The 16,818-nt window shown below is 39.5% G+C and overlaps 1 protein-coding gene across 5 annotated transcripts in view; it reads left to right on the top strand.

Moving 5' to 3' along the window:
* Nucleotides 1-16,818, top strand: part of LOC110401829 (SAM domain-containing protein SAMSN-1-like) — a 270,707-nt gene that overhangs the window by 238,708 nt on the left and 15,181 nt on the right. For all 5 annotated transcript variants that reach the window (XM_021403343.1, XM_021403349.1, XM_021403359.1 and 2 more), the window contains 2 exons: nucleotides 15,170-15,241; nucleotides 15,799-15,954. In XM_021403343.1, the coding sequence (XP_021259018.1) occupies nucleotides 15,170-15,241; nucleotides 15,799-15,954 (228 nt within the window). The remainder of the gene's footprint in view (nucleotides 1-15,169; nucleotides 15,242-15,798; nucleotides 15,955-16,818) is intronic.

Raw genomic sequence — 16,818 nt, 5'->3', positions numbered from 1 at the left:
GACATGGTTTAGTGGGCATGGTAGTGATGGGTTGACAGTTGGACTAGATGATCTTAGGGGTTTTTTCCAACCTTAATGATTCTATGATTTTTTTTTTTTTTCACACAGCTGGTTATTCATTCATGAATTCACTCCATGCTATTAGAATGCTAGCATTATGGCTTCTGAAATCTATGAATCTATGTGAATATAAAGTCTGTGAATATGGTATATATATATACATATATTGATTCACTGTGTGTATGAACCAGGGATAGAAAGGGTCTAAACATTTGACTGATTGTCAGACTTGCTGATTTTGCTGCACCGACTTAGACTTCTTGTATATTTTTTTTGCAAAAAATGCAAGGTCTTGGTGAAGCAGATCAGGATCTCATTCTGCCTTAGTAATGTACTTTGAAACACTTCACCTACTGTAGTCCCATTTTTGCACAGAGTTCTGTAAACTTTCCACAATTACAATCTTTTGCTGAATGTGCTATTGACAGAAATGTCATGGGAGGAGACAGTCTCCCCCTCCCATAGAATAGAAATTTTAGTTTTCTGCAGCATGTTTTGAAATATGCACTGTGTAAGCAATGCAAATACCTAACTTGCTCAATGCAGAATTGGGTAACATGGGGTGCAAGTCTTCACCTCCTAACAGAAATTACAAAATTTCGTAAGTGGTGTCCCTGGATGGTTTCCTGGCCGCCACTGTTCTGCGTAGGCAGTATTTGACATCTTCTTGTACGCACGGGGAGGGATGTTGTCATCAGTGTGGAGGTCTTGGGCTATCTCACCTCACCTTTAGGTGGCTGACCTGGATACAGCAAAAGAGAAAGCTGTGAGTCTAGAGTATTCAGTGAAAATCTGTCTTGTGGCCTTAGACCCATGAACAGGACAACCAAAACATCTTTTTAGGCAACTGAGTTTTGCCCAAAGTGACCAGTTGTCTGTGTCACATTTGTGGGAAATTCTGTGCATTATTCAAGTGCTTCACCTGGATTTCCTTTTTAATCCTCTTGTTTTTATTGTTTTCTAAAGTGAAATTACTTAATGTCCATGAAGAGTATCTGGCATACAGTTATGCCTTTTGATAAAGATGGAAGAATATCATGTAAAGCTGATGCTAAAACCTTTCCCTAGTCAATTTGCTGTCCCTGTGCAAAGCCACTGGTGGTGGTGGGCAGGTCAATGGCCAGTGGAGTAATACAGATTTTCAGTATTTAACTGCCTGTTCTCTGTGTGCAACGCATATGCTCTATTACTGTGTTGCTTCAGAGACTTCTGCAGATGTGTTAGGTGCTACATAGGCAAAAAGTAACATCTTGAAACTCTTGGTATCTATTATTAACACTTTGATACTTGTCTATTGCCATGAAGTACTAGTGTTGCAGATTTTCCTTACACAGCAAGCATTTCTGTAGCACTGCAATCATGCTCATAACTTCTATGCACATCTGGCAGCTTTTGTGTATGCGTGTTTGTGCATATAGCTACTATACGATTTGTATGTAGCAGAAAGTAAATAAATAAACATTCATTTGTGAGCAAAAAAATCCTCTCGTCACTCCAGAGAAAACAGGGAGGTAAATGTTGTCAAAAGAGACGCTGGAAGGATCCTGATCCTTTGCTGACGTTTATCCTTGTAGCTGCACATACGGCTGCGGGCCTGTGCATACATTATACAGAAGCTGAGGACCCAGGAAGCTGAACTATCAAGGAAAAGTACTAAAGCTTAAAAATACCCAGTCTAAAATTGGAGAAATTCAGCCTTATCGAAGGTCTAACCTCTCTATTTCAGGCCTGTCTTCTCCCCAACCTACCTCTGTCTGACCAGGTCCTGAAATGACTTTATATCACGGTGCAGGCTGAGCACTTCCCATAAGCCCTTCCACAACAGCTCTCTCTCTGTGCTTTGCTTCAGCCCTCGCTGCCCTTTTCCGTCAGCTGGGATGTGACTCAGTTTATACGATGCGACCCTTCTGGGCTGCACGGTTACCTGCGAGCAGTTGAGGTCATGCACACGAGGTTAAGCACCCAGCCTTGCAATCGGTGCCCACACTGATGGCTGGAGTGCTGCAGGCAGAGCAGTGTGTGTTCCTTCTGAGATGCTGCAGCATAGGTAGGAGAGGGCTGCAGCAATGTATTGCCGCCAGATGTGTTTCAGCCAGGGCTTGGTGCAGCCTGGCCCAGAGTGCTTACAAAGCTGGGAAAGAGGAGAGCAGCTCACTCAGAGGATGTCAAGGACCCCAGACTTCACCTGGATTGTATCTCCGTTGCCCTAATGGCACTACAGATCTCTGTGTATCTGGGGAGTGGTGCGAGGCAGGTTTAGAGAAATGTTAAGAAAAACATTTGAAGCAATTAGACATGGTCTCTCTGCTGTGCTTCACACACTGCTAAAAAAAAATAATAAACATTTTGCAGCAACCATGCATTCCACTTTGCGCTGTTTAACACTTTTGACCACGTGTAAATAAGAGTGAAATGTGTAAATAATCTGAAAAACATCCCTGCACTGTACCATGCACTTCACACGATTTATTGTTCTGGGCAGCAGCTTTTCTTTTATCTCTTTCAAATTCCTACAGACACTGCAAACTTGGGAACTGCCTGATGATTCTTGGCTTTACTTCAACCTGAAGCAAATAAGACTCTGTGCCTTTTTTTTTCTGGCTTGACTGAAGGAAGTCTTGTGTCATTATTTTATATGACAGATGATCTATGTTTATGCTAAAGGTTTGAGACGTTTTTGTTTCCTTATTCTGCTTCCAAACGTGCTTGATGCTTGGCATTCATCTTAGTTCTGGTGTAAGACAATTCAGGGTCAATGCTAGTGTATTTTGTTTTGGCAAAAATATGTCCAAGCTTCTAATTAAATAAATAATCTCTTACTGAGGTGATAAACTATTACTTATTTTCAGTCTTATAAGAAAATAGTGGCAAATCCAGTTGAAGGTAACATTTACTTCCATTGTGTTTACATTACAATTAAAATGTGTAAATTGCACACATTTACTGTGCAACCTTGTTCCCTAGTAGTATTTTATATCATTAATTTTCCTTTTTATAAGTTTCACATGAAACCTTGCCTACACAGAAGTCCTTGCACATTTTGGCCATAGACCAAATGAGGCCAGGATTTCCCTTTTGTATATATTCATCACAGAAAGCTGATCCTAAAAATACATAAATGAACAAATCAGCTGTGATCCTATTGATTTCTATGGGCTTTGTAATCTAGGAAAAGTTTACCACTTGCCTGTGTTTGGAGCCTGTAGTGCAGACAGACACTTTAAGCGCGATTTTTGGTGCTGCTTTCTGAGACGACGGCTTGTGCAGTGTCCTGTACTGGGGAATACTTGAAGAGAAAATAGGAGATAGGTACAGCAAACCTAAATGCCAAAAATAATTCAACGTATATCTTTTGTAGGAAAAGATCTGCAGTGAATAGATTGCTCATTGCTAATGAATATTAACTAGGTTTTATCTTTGAGTGGTAAAAGCTGAACATTTTAATTTTATTTCAAAGGTAAGGATGGGTGGAGTTCTGAAAATACAGTAAGTTTAAAATTCTTTTCTTTCTCCCTGAAATTTGGAGTGTATAATAAATGAGCCACTGCTAATGTCACAGATGCTAATTTTCACAGCCATGACTGAAGTGATGTTCGTTTCCATTTGCATTTCATTCTAACAATGATGCGAGGTGATGAGTTGATGATAAGCTGTTTTCACCATGCTGTCCGCTGTGCAAATTATGCTCATAGGCAAAGATGACACATAGTTCTGTCATTAAAGGTCTTTACTCCATTGCTTCTTGAAGAAGAACTGTTTGTCAAAATCCATTTCAGCATCGTTAAATAAGCAGAAGCAGATGACAACATCTGGGGAGTAGTTTCAAGAATCTGGTTTGTAGTGGAAATACCTGTGGGCCTTTCTCAGGAAGTGTTCAGAGAAAGAAAAAATGATACTGTTATAACCATGTATGTGCAGACAGGGAAAAAGGAATTGCAGGTGACACGTCAGAAGGTGTTTCCTGTCTCCCTCAGACTTCGGAAAAACAAGAACAAGGTTAGAGTTAACCTTGGGGTATTTTTCTTGCGCGAGTGGGAAGTTCTGCAACCATATTACAGCTCCTCTCTTAGCTGTTTTCTTTTTTTTTCCTTTTTTATATCCGTATCTTATTTCTAACTATTATCAGAAAAAAAATCTTTTTCCTTTGGTCAGGCACGGAAAGTTTTTTTTTCAAACCTTTTCTGTCCTAACATATATATCAGCATATCTCTTCTAAGAAGAGTTCAAAATTCCTGGAATTTGATTTTCTCACTAGAGATTAAGTAAAGGTCTTTGTGGTGAAAGAACAGCCATTTCTCTCCTCTTTGCCTGGAGTCTGATTAGGATATACAGACTCCATATTTTGATGCTCAGATCAACGTAAAGGTTCCTATAGGACTCATGCAATTCTTGATTAGCTCTCATCTAAAATGATAGAAAAGGCATCTTTGGTTTATTCTCATCCTAGCCTCTTTTGTGGCTGAGTAGCCTTGACTGTGGCATCTGTAGTGTGAATTTTGTTTATAGTGAAAAACACAGTTCATTTCTTTCTTTGTTTTTCCAACCAAACAAGAGCATTTTAAGAAACTTGTCTGAACTCCATTCTCCAGACATTCCTCGAAACTCAGCTCAACCACAACAGCTGTAACTGTACTCTCTGGGAAGTATGGTGGGACAAACACTAAGGTGATATAAATCAGTATTAGTTACCTTCTAGTTCTTTAATTAGCTTTATAGACCATTTGATTACTTCAGTGCTGTGCTTCTAGAAAACTCAAAGTATCCCAAATGAATCACTGACCAGGATACCTGTCATTGCTTGTAAAATAGAGTAGCTGTGTAGGGGCAGGACAGAGGATGTGGCCTGAAGTTCTTTGTAGGTTGCAACACTTCTAGTAATCTGTGCTTTGTATAAGTCCACACTGAAGTACTTGTAAAGCTGTAGCTGGACTGCAGGTATAAGCCATTTGTGGGTGGCTACAAACACTTAAGCCAGAAGAATCAACCTCTTGCTGTGCAGCGCTTAAGCCTCTGGCAATACCCACTCCAGGAAATGAAAACAAAAATCTTCTGAGCCTCCATAATCACCATATCCCTTAACTTTTATCTTCTGAAAGCTTATAAGAGTGACAGTGGATTTAATTCAGTCGTTAGAAGCAGTTTTACTCATTTCCACAAATTAGCAATGTCAGTGTTTTTGCTCTAGTCATTTTTCTGCTTGGTACTGAGCTACAGATTACATATGCTCTGAATATTTAGCAAGTCACGTGTCCTCATCATAATGGAAACCTTTGCTCATACTTCAATGAAGGAAGGAATTTGTGTGCATGTGTTTTGGTATTCTAGAGGAGGACGAAAGACCACTTACCTTTTTCCTAAGTGAAATCTTTCCTGTGTTTGCTTGCTCTTACCATTGTAGCTGTTTATATCTTATTACACTGGCACAGTGGACATGCACCGTCTTCTTTTTTTTTTTTTTCCTCAAACTTGAGGCTGAAATTCCAGCCCTGAAAACGTCTGGAGATTTTGAACTGCTTCTGTGAAGCTGCTTCTTTGACTACACATATTATACACCATACCACCACTTTGTCTTTAGCTTATTACTTGGACACAAAAAATTGGATGATTTCACTTGTTTGCACACTTCAGGCTGCTTAGTTGCCAGTCCTAATGTCTGGTGGCATCCTTCTAGTTTGCTGAATGTCAGCAGCAAGAGATCTTTCATCACTATCTTTGAGGCCAACAAGAAAGCCCTTCTCTGAGAAAAAGATCTAGTGATCCATCTAATGTTTTGCACCACCTTTAAATCTTTTGAATGGAGTTTTAGTCCTTTCCTATCCTTTTCTGTCTTAATGTCTCGTCTTCTCAAGAACAACCAAGTAACCCCACACTTCCGTCCTTGATTTCCGTGATGTGCTAAAAGGTTACTTACTGAGAACTGTAGGAAGTAGTGAGTTCCTCTACTTGGTCATGCCAATCACATTCAGAAGGTGTGGTTAGTTGGCTGTCCCTTCAGGTATGTTGACAGGCAAGCAAGAGCTGGGGCCTATACTAGAGTATATTCGCTTAGGTTTTTCTGCTCTGTTTCTAATGGCTTCTTCAGGGATAAGCTCTGTAGGAGTGTTGTTCAACCAGAAAGCATGGAAAAGCTATGGTACTGTTCCATATTTTCCGTCTGCTGTTGTGTTTAGGATTGAGTTGGATCTTTGTAACTGTCAGCCTGCGGTAATGAGATAAAGAAATCAGCTTCACTTTGGCAGCACAGCCAAACACAGATGCATGAAGAGGAGATGACAGAGTAACCAAGACAGCTGAATGAGTTTACAAAGCTTGACACTCTGCTGCCTTCACCTGTGCAAAGAGGATGCTGAGCACTGCCACTCATGAATTGCTTTCATTTTCCACAGCTGCACTATTTCTCTCATTCTTTTATCTGTCTGCCTCCTTCTAAAGATCATATGTTAAGTCCAGCAACTGCTTCACAAAGCTGAAAAGGGGATATGGTTCAGTGATGTATGAACAGCTCAGAGACTGTGTAGTGAGTACATGAAATGACCGATGGTGACAGAGATGCCATCCAGCTCTATCCACAAGTACATGGCGAGACTCTTCTGACTTTGTCTGTTGGGTGTATTTCCATGATTTTCTTCCTCTCTCTAATGGAGTTTATATTTGCTTGATTACTGTTTCTTGCTAGTTGTGTCTACAGGGGTAAAACACTTGAGAACTATTTATTTGGGATTTTGGTTATTATCTGAAGGAATGGAGAAAAGCAGACATTCCTACCATTCATGAAAGCTTACAGCCTTGTAGCTAATGCAATCCACTTTGCAGTGATAGGCTAGATTTGCAGAGGATTTTCAAACGTGGCTTTGAATTTGGACTTCATATAACCCCACAAAGCCTTTGTTGCTATCTGTGCCTTGGTGAGTACCTCTTAGCAATGCATGGTTTTCCTGGAAGATGCAGAAGCTTAGCCTCAATTTTGTCTTGCTTCAGAATGAAAAGAAAAAAAAATAACACTCCAAATATTTGGTGAATTTGTTTTTATGTAATGAAATTTCCATTTTCCACTGAGCTGTGCTCAGAACCACCCCACTGCCACAGAGATAATCAAACAGAGAAAGGAGAATTGGTGATACTAGATGAGTACTATTTGCCATAAGCAGTGCTCGCAATGAGCTGTTGACTGCATTCATTCCTATCTGGAATAAAAACGACCTGAACCGTCAAATCAAGATGCTATCTTGCTTTGAGAGACTAGATATTTCCACCTTCCCCTCCCCCCTCCCCCTGCCCCAGGACTGCAGTGATAGGACTTACTCTACAAAGAATGCCCAGAATCTAGCATATCATATCTTGTACACTGAGAGGTATTCTTGAACAAGGCTAAATCAATAGGAAAATCTGAGTTGGAAGCATTCTTTCAGCTTACATACTGGCCCAAAACAAAAAAAAGAGTACTGAATTTATTTATTTATACTCAAAATTCTAATAAGCATACCACTGATTCCCAAGCATATTTTCTGCAAGCTTGTCTAGTTTTTAAAGCCTGTGACGCTGCAATGAAATGCTAAGTGTACTTTATTCAACTGGACAATAAATATAACTTTGGCCAATTGATGGCAGTAAGCCAACAATGGAGTTCAGCCTTCTGACAAGGGAGGTTATATGAAGGGAAAAAAAGAATTGGTGACACTGGTCATCATTTTAAAAGTTAACCCACTGTAATGAGAAAAGTCTTTTGTTTGATTTTAATTATTCTCCAAGATAAAACTAATATAAATAAATGGACACAAAGATTTGATGAAACACTAAAATTCACAGTGACTGATGATAGATTCTACACTATGTTTTACTTCTCCACTGCACTGCATCTCCATTAAGGTAATTTCAGCTAATCTCACTATGGGTTCATTAATCAAGTGTAGTCAGAATGTCTGAAGGGAGATAATGAGGGGGTAGAAGTTGACCTATTGTTGGGATCTTATTCTTCAGTAGTTAGTTTGTTTAACACATCTCGTAATTCTTGTATCCCGATAAATAAGTTCCAGTTGCAATTAGTGGTCATAACAGATGACTAACGTCTTTATTTACTTGCAAGTTCAAAATGATTCTGTAAACACATCAATTAACTTTGCGTTCTCCTTTACATTACATGCCTGTACAAATTTTCAGCTGGCAGAATCAGTTGACAATGAAATGGAATGAAGGTGGACCAGAAACATTTTAAAATTTCCCCCCTTTTAGCCAAAGGTGCAAGCACCGATGGAGCCTAACTGCCAAAGTCTTTAATCTTTTCCTCTAAGCGCTAGCATCCTAAATCCATACTGCAGTATCAGCAGTCTCTTAGTGACTTCCAAAATTTCTCCTCTAAAGAACCTAAGAAAAGATTTGTTCATTTTTTACTCATTTTTTACTCATTTAGGATTATATACTGTATATCTGCCTCACATAAAGCTGTCACTATATTACTCAAAAAAAAAAAAAAAGTTTAGGTTCCAAGAGCCCAGTGGGGCTGGAGTCTGCTGAAGATGGGAATGTTTATAAGCTCTGTGATATTAACTGCAGCACTCAACCTCAGGTGACATAAAGCATGCAAAAAAGAACTTTCTGTCAGTTTTATTATTTCTAAAAAGGTTCCCCTTGAAAGAGAAGAGTGACCTTGCTCTGCTGAGCTGACATATGCCACTGAATTAATGGCTAAGCTTTGCTGTAGGGAAGCTTGCAGAAACATTACAACTCCAATGGCTGACTTTGCTGTGAACATTAATCAGAGGAACCAACATGATGTATCAAGCACTCATTTAAAAGTAATAAAAACTAACTCCCTTTCCTCCCTCCCTGCCCCCCAAGTTTCTTAGAATTAGCTTATTGTTGGTCATTACCTGTTGTCAAGGGTAAGGCTGCAGGACTGCAGTAAAACTTGTACAAGGGCTTTCAAAAGTTTGCTTACTCTTCAAAAAAACAAATGAGCGTTCGGGATGGTCAGATTTAACCGTGACTTAGAGGTCATTTTTTCATCTTGTTCCCCTTTGGAAGGTCATCTGAAGGAACGCTCCAGCTGCAGGAGTTTTTGTGATCATTGCACACGTAGCAGACTCCTACCTCTGGGAGGGGATACTAGCCAAACACCCACCTCTACATCATGTGTAGGACAGACACAGAACTCCCTCAGAGCTGGCTTCTTGGGCATTCCTGGGCTCCTCTTTTGGCATTTATATTTTCATCTTCTCCTAAAGCCTGTCTTGCAAACACACATGTGAGTAATTCCTTCCATGTGAGAATTCAAATGGAACCCTGCAAGGTCAGGGCCTGGATAACACACAGCATTAATAAAATCATGCTGTATATGGAAGTAGAGAAGGGACTTTAATTGAAACAAGGCAATTTGTTTTTAAAATACGAAAAATTATGTGTGAATTTCTCCAGTAGGGGAGGAGGAAGGGTCAGGAGAGGGAAAAAAAAAGTTATTTAAGGGATTACATTATTACATTATTTAAGGGATTACAGACCAAAGCCTGCCACGCTTACCCAGCATTTAACCCCTCTTTGCTTAGACAGTGCTTCTCCCCTTTGCTGCAGTCGGGTCTTTGGGGAGGTAGATTTCAGGCTTCTCCCTCGGTGTCTCTGCCCATGTGCAAGTGAAGGGTAGAAAGGGATAATAGTGCAGGAGAGGTGCACATCATGCCAAGTCCTTAACTGTCACTTTCATAGCTCCTCTGAGTTTGTCACACATCCTTAACCTTCTTTTAAAGTCATTTTCTTTTCATGGTTTTGTGTGCCACTGAAAGTCACTTTTAATTAAATGTCATATAAATAATAAAGTCTTAATTACATAATTATTGCAAACACCTATGTGCACGCTCCCAGGGTTGGACAGCTTGCCAGCAGAGCACTTGGAGTGCCTTTTCTCAATGGGAGCTGAGAGCGCTCTGCAGCAGTGCTTCTGGTTAACACGCAGGGCCTGCGTGCATTTAAAGGAAGATGCAGGCCCCTTCAACTTCCTCTTGGATATTTTGCAAAACTTGGCTGGAAAAGACCATTCTTAGCGCTGCGATTGACGTTTCTTAAATCACTTCCTCATTTTGTTCCTCACAAACTAGTTTCACCAGCAAAACTGGTGGAAATCACTCTTTTTTTGCTCAGCCTACCCATGTGTCTTGCCCCTTCCCAAGGAAAGCTTACAAGATCTGAGCTGACCCTGCGAACTGTTGTGCTCTTGCTTACCCTCACGAACAGCAGCTAGGCCCTGGTTCTCTCTCCCATACCCATGTCCTCAGGACCTGCTCTCTGACAGCGCTGGAGAACCAGTGTTTGCGTAGAAGCCCTGACAAATGGATGTCACCAGCTGTGGTTCATTGTCAGTCCAGGCTAGAGAGGCCAAGGCTGGTACTAATCTGAGGTCTTGATAAAACAGCTGCTTGGTGTTTACTTCTGAGAGTGAAATGTGTTGACTTGGGAGAGTATAAAGTACGATGGACTTGTTGTTTTATACAGCTTTTATTTTCCAGTCATTTTCTGCCATTAAAATTAGTGTTTTTGCTCTGAAGTTTCAAGGTAGCAGCCTTGCTCAAAGCCCGCTCTGCTCTCCTTGCTCCCCACCTCCATACAGATACAGAATACCAAACCATATTAACAACCAGAGTCTTTTATAGAGTCATTTTTAAGCCAGTTAAAAATACCATTTCAGTAGATTGCCCTATTTGAGTTAGCAGGAACAAGCTGTATCTTTTTTATTGCTTTTGACTGGCAAAGTACAAGGTTTAGGCCATGTTTTGTGTTGCCTATAAAGTTATATTAATAGCTTGGTTAGTGGTCAGATGTTCTACATGTGTAACTAACGTGTAAATAGGAAAAATGTCTGAGGTAGGGAGGTCATGATGTCTCCTTTTTTTAACTTCTTTATTACACCTCTGAGTTACTAAATCTTGTACGCAAATTCTCATTCTCTATAAAGAAGTGAGAAGGGTTCTTGTTGGTGGTGGTTTGTGTATTGTTGGTTTTTTTTTTTTTTCCACAGAACATCCTGAAAGTGGAAATTTACCTGCTTGCCTTCAGGGAAAGTAGGAGACAATTTTCTCTGATTATCTGTGACAGAAGTAAGATGAGGTAGCATTGTGATTATATTCATCCCTACTTTGATGGCTCTTAATTTCATTCCCGGCATAGTCACCTGGTTCTGAAGGGACTAGTAACATGAGAGAACAGGTGAATTGAATCAGATCCTGAGCTCTGCTTATCTCCATTGATCCAAGAAGCAAGTGATTGTCCTTCTGGGAGCTTCTGTGGCTTCTTCTGAGCAGGGAAGGAAGAACACAGGTGTTTGAGGCAGGCAAGAAAATTGGCAACAGGCTGAACTCTCTTTTTGCTACTCTCAGTGACTGCTTTTGCCCCTCTACAGCTTACATGGTCTAAGTAATCTAGGGATGAATGGAAGCCAAAAATGAAAATGCACGGAGGAATCTGAAGAGACTTACTTGTGCAAGAGGGTCGGTACAAAGCCACTGTGTCATACTGAACTTAAATTCTATTTTGAATGGGACCCGAAGGAAAAAATAATGAGCCAGAATTTCTCTCAGCAGGGAACCAAATTTCTGAGCAGTGTAAATTGTCCAAAGGAAAATATGAGATGAATATTACCCATAATGATTACTTAGTAGGATGTCTGCTGTCAGCTTTGGCTCGAAGGTTGTCCTTTGACAAGTGCTACCTGACTTCTGTGATGATTTGCTCTACAATGGAAGGATGTGTTCACAGAATCATAGAGTCACAGAATCGTTTGAGTTGGAAGGGATCCTTAAAGGCCATCTAGTCCAACTCCCCTGCAATGATCAGGGACACCTACAGATAGATCAGGTTGCTCAGAACCCCATCCAGCATGACCTTCAATGTTTCATAACATAAAGACATGATTTTCAGAACCTCTTGTTCCTGCTGGTTTTCTGTTTGTATACTGTACTGTTTTCTGCAGAAAATTATCAACTCTGTGCAGACAAAACAGATCACAAACTGCAGACCGTCCAAATTAAAATAAACAGCAATTAGATGCCATTTACCTCTTATTAGATGCTGTTTACTTCTTTTAAAATGATTGTCTAAAGTTCCTGGATATCAGGGAATTAAATATATTGGAAAGGATGGAAGACCGATTTGAAATATTGAAACACCTTTGACATTTTCCATTATGCTAACTAGGTATACCAGAGGGAAAAGGATAAGGATTAGTGCTTTGACTTCTAGAAATTATTTGATTTATCATTGTGTTGAAAAACAAAAATGTTCCCTCACCCTGCCCATGCCTCCATTAGATTTTACTGAGCAAATTCATATTTGCTTTAACGTATCCAGTGGTGGATCTTCCATGAAGCCAGCCAGCAAAATCAATTGATCTTATAGGATGCTGAACACTGGTATCAAAAGTCAATGCGTATTTTCTCCTAGTAGCTTTGCATTTACTTTAAAAGCTTCCCTGCAGTTGGAAATAAGGCCTGACCATATCTGCACAGGGTTGGTGTTCCCTGACATTAATGCAGTGACTGAAACTACTGAAAGTCATTGTCCTGCTCCCCAGCAGCCCATAGCTCCTAAATCAGCCTTTTGTTATCAGTATAATGGGGTTGAATACATTTTTAAAAGGTGGTAGCTATTGATTACTTAATGGAAAAAGTTAGTATAGAGAAGTGCTGAAGCAGCCCTATTTCGTACTCTCCAGTGCAATGAGACCATTATCTAGAAGAGTGGAAATCATCTTGTAACCCTTATTAATATTTAATAGGGATGAAGCAACGCTGAAGTATACTACAAAATAGCCTCAGGCTTCTGCCTGTGTAGGATATAAGGTTGTTTTAAGGGTCAAAAAAGAATAACTGATTTCCCTGTGCTCAAGCTGTTTATAGGTAAGATCAACAATAAACAATGTTTTTCCTCTTGTTCCTTTTAAAGTATTTGCAGCACATCTGCACTTTAATATACAGTTATTCCTACTAGACATCTTCAAGTGATTGAATGCAGCAGAAAGGTCAGTGTATGTTTAGAGATCACTGTTTGAGAGAGACAATTTTATACTTCCCCAGTATTGCTGTGAATCCCAGCCTCCCGCTCCATGCTTCCGGGCACATTTGGCTGGGTTGACAAGCTAGTGAAAGGTGTTAATCCTGTCTAATAGAACCATAATCCTTGGGGCTGTGCTTTTGTATTGTACTATTGAGCTAACCCCCTTGTCATAGGATATTGTTCATCTAGTGAATGATAAAGTTCTTCATGGAAATTTTAGGTGAAATTAAGGTGTACAGTCTAAATTGCCCTTTTCAATTTCACAGGGTAAAAACAAACAAACAAACAAACCACAGTGTTTAGCCAGCAGAGATTCCTTGGGAGATTACAATCAATTAAGACGAGAGCTGTGTGGTTTTCCTTTTCTTTTTTTTTTTCCCTCCACTCCAGTGAATAATAAATGCCATTTGTCCAAAAATATTCAAAAATCTGGGTCAACTTCTTCAAATAACCTTTGGCTTGAAATGTTTTCCAAGTCAGATTGGCCCCAGAAATGTTAGTGAAAAAAAAGATGAAAAAAAACAGATGTAAAGTGTTATTTCTTTTTCTCTTACCTCCAGTGGTTGGAACATGGACCCAAAATGTGGATCCTCTCCTATCTGGTTGTGCTCAGGCCTCTCCCCTTGCTGTGTTCAAATTGAAACAGTGGGGAGTTTTTACATTCAGCTGTGCTCCAGCAGAGGCAAATTTTCTTCTTCTCAAATAGAGACAAAATATTCTCACATGGCTTCCCATAGCTTTTCTTCATCTTATTGTTTTTCCCCTCTGGTTACTATTTTTAGTTTAAAAGTGACTGTGTGTAAGAGATAAAAAAGCTAATATGGATAGTAACCCTGTGATTTATGAGCAGGGACAGAATAAGATGGGGTCCTTCCCGGCTGGAAATACCCAGGGGAGGTACGCGTATGCTCTGCGTTGCCGGTATCATTCTGATTAACTCCTTCCTTAAGACCACAGCTGTGAAGCCTGACTGCCAACTCATCACCCTGCACGGCACTGGGAGTATGACAGGGTTACCGATGGGTCCCTCAGAGGACTAACTGCTGCCAGAAAGGAGAGCATCAGGAGACAGAGCAGCAAGCGGCAGCTTGGTGACTGTGGGCAGAGCTGGGACTCAGAAAGATGCCAGAAGCTGAAACTGTTACTTGGATGTCAGCTCAAAAAGGTCCTTTCCTTACAGGAAAGTCTACAACCAGGCAGTCTGAAAACACTTACTAAATCTTTCAAGATACAGTCCGTTTGGGTTTTACTGTTTAATTTTACCCCTAGAAGGAATTTTGAGCACTCAGAAATAAACTGAGATGATACTGCATAGTATATGATAGTAAATCCTCTTTTAGAATTCTGGTGCCCCATTAAAAGCTGTTCATTTAGTATGGAAGAGTGAAGAGTTTAAAAAAATGGATTCATTCTAGATTTAGCTTTGAGTATTAGTGAAGGTGTAAAAAATAAGCCCTTAAAATACTGTGTAGTTGGTAATCTGGCTGTTATCACTTAAACGGACTTCTGACATATCAGCAACAGAAGTGTGTGGCCTGCCTGATTATCCTGCTACTCCTCCACAACGCGTGTCTTTTGGTCAAAATGTGTTCCTACTACTCAGCGGTCCTTGCCAATTCCTGCTGGTAAAGAAGCCTGGACATGCTTCCCAGCCATGAACAGAAACTTTAAAAATGGCGACAGTTTCCGCCACCATAGCCAGCTCCATGGCTCCTATCACACTTATGGAAGTAGGGATTTTTTCTGAGCTCACAGACAGCAATCTAACCCAGAAGCATCTCATAAATATCTGTGTATAATTGTGATGAAAAGAACTCAAATCACACCCATTATATAATTTGTATTTGAAGCAGTATTGCTTCTCTTATTCAGTTTTCTGTTTCCAGCAGTACAGCCATAATTCTTTTCCTCACAGTCACCTCCTAGTTTGTTTCTGCTGGATGTAGCAGCTCACGGTCTACTGACTTGGGAGGAATTTTTACCATAAATGAGTGACTTGGCCATAGTATTTAAGTCTTCATAACAGAGCAAATTACCATCAGTGAGTCAAGGTTTATCTTCTTTTCCTTTACAGCGCACAAGTAGTTTTGGAAACTTTGACCGTTTCAGACATCACTCAGTATCAAAGACAGATGATTCAGCTGAGGTTTGTATCAAACAACGTTTTGCTTTCTTCAGTTCTCTTTCCCATGACAATTGTACAAATACTTTGGGTAACTATTGTGTAAATTTTACAATGGGAGAACTTTACTTGTGTACCTAGGTCTGTCTGGATGATTGAGTTCTTGCCAAAATGAACAAGAGAATCACATTTTAACATTGCTGCTTCAATGTGAAGATCAGAAGCAATTTTTCAAAAAGGCAAAAGTGCTTTTCAGACTGGTATATTCCCAGAATAACCTGGATACAGCCCACAGATGTATCATTTTTGTTTTAAGCAACCCGCATAAATGCCCACAACTGTTGTTTGGATTAAAGACAATAAACAAAAGGAAACAACATTTCCTAGCATAAAACATATTTTCTTTCTGCCATTCTCAGTAGAGTGGTGTGCTGCAAACTTGTTTGAGTATACTGTTCCCCAAGAAAATGGCTATGACAGACTTTTGTTGTTGGTGTCCTTAAAATATTTCTGTAATTCTTGTTTTTCTATGCCAAATTTTATTATCATGGTATGTTGCATACATTTTTACTTCAAATCAGGTGTCTGAGTTGGAGACTGTAAGTGACATTGGAGATGCAGTGCAAAGCAAAGCAGCGTATAATGGAAGAAGCTTGGGTAAGAAGATGAGAGCCATTTCCCTTACCATGAAGAAAAAGATGGGTAAAAAGTACATCAAGGCACTCTCTGAGGAGATGGTAATTACAGCTTAAGAATCTTTTATTTGATGATAATACACACAAAATAAAAATGTTATGTGCATTTTACTTTTTCACGCTTCAGGCAGCTATCAGTTATGAGACTCCATGAAAACATGGTTACAAGTACTGAATTAAAACAGCTTTTACTATATACCCTTCCTTCCCCATGCGTGCTAACGTACAAACACATGCATAGATGCAATTACAGCATCACATGGTAAGGATCAAGTTAGACCAAGGATTTTTATATCATTGCATTTTGCTTTGTCATCATGGAACATTGGCGTAAGCATCACAAAAAATCTCCTAATATGGAAACAGGGGAATATTGGATGAACTTAGTTGTCAGTCTGATACTCAACCTGTACAAAACATTTCATTAGGAAAATTTATCTTTGAATACAAGATTTTTTTCTAAAGTCCATTTCGTAGAGGTCAGCCAGCATCCTACAGCTTGACAACTCATTTGACTTATCTGCTTTTACCTTATTTAATCCAAGTTATGCTATCTTCATTAAACATAAAAAATATTGTCTATTTTGCACACTGTAAACTCTGCCACCTCAATATCTCATGTCATTCAGTTCTGAATTTTAAAACACATAAGGAGAAACGACGTCCCTAAAAGATCTAGCTGATCTGCATACTATCTCATACATGTGTCAACATCAAATAACAAGGGAAAACAACAAAAAAAAAATCACAAATAAAAAAAAATGTGTCTAACAGGGTATCTTTAGGCAGCTTTAGAGGTCAAATACAGGAGTTCATAATTCATTAGCTTAGTTTTTTTTTTCTTTTTCCCCTAAAATTCTGCAGGTTGCAATCCATGAATTTTATAGTACAGAAAAGAAAAATTAG

This window comes from Numida meleagris, chromosome 1 (genome assembly GCF_002078875.1).
Source record: "Numida meleagris isolate 19003 breed g44 Domestic line chromosome 1, NumMel1.0, whole genome shotgun sequence".
Lineage (NCBI taxonomy): Eukaryota > Metazoa > Chordata > Aves > Galliformes > Numididae > Numida > Numida meleagris.
This window is presented reverse-complemented; position numbering and strand designations above follow the sequence as displayed.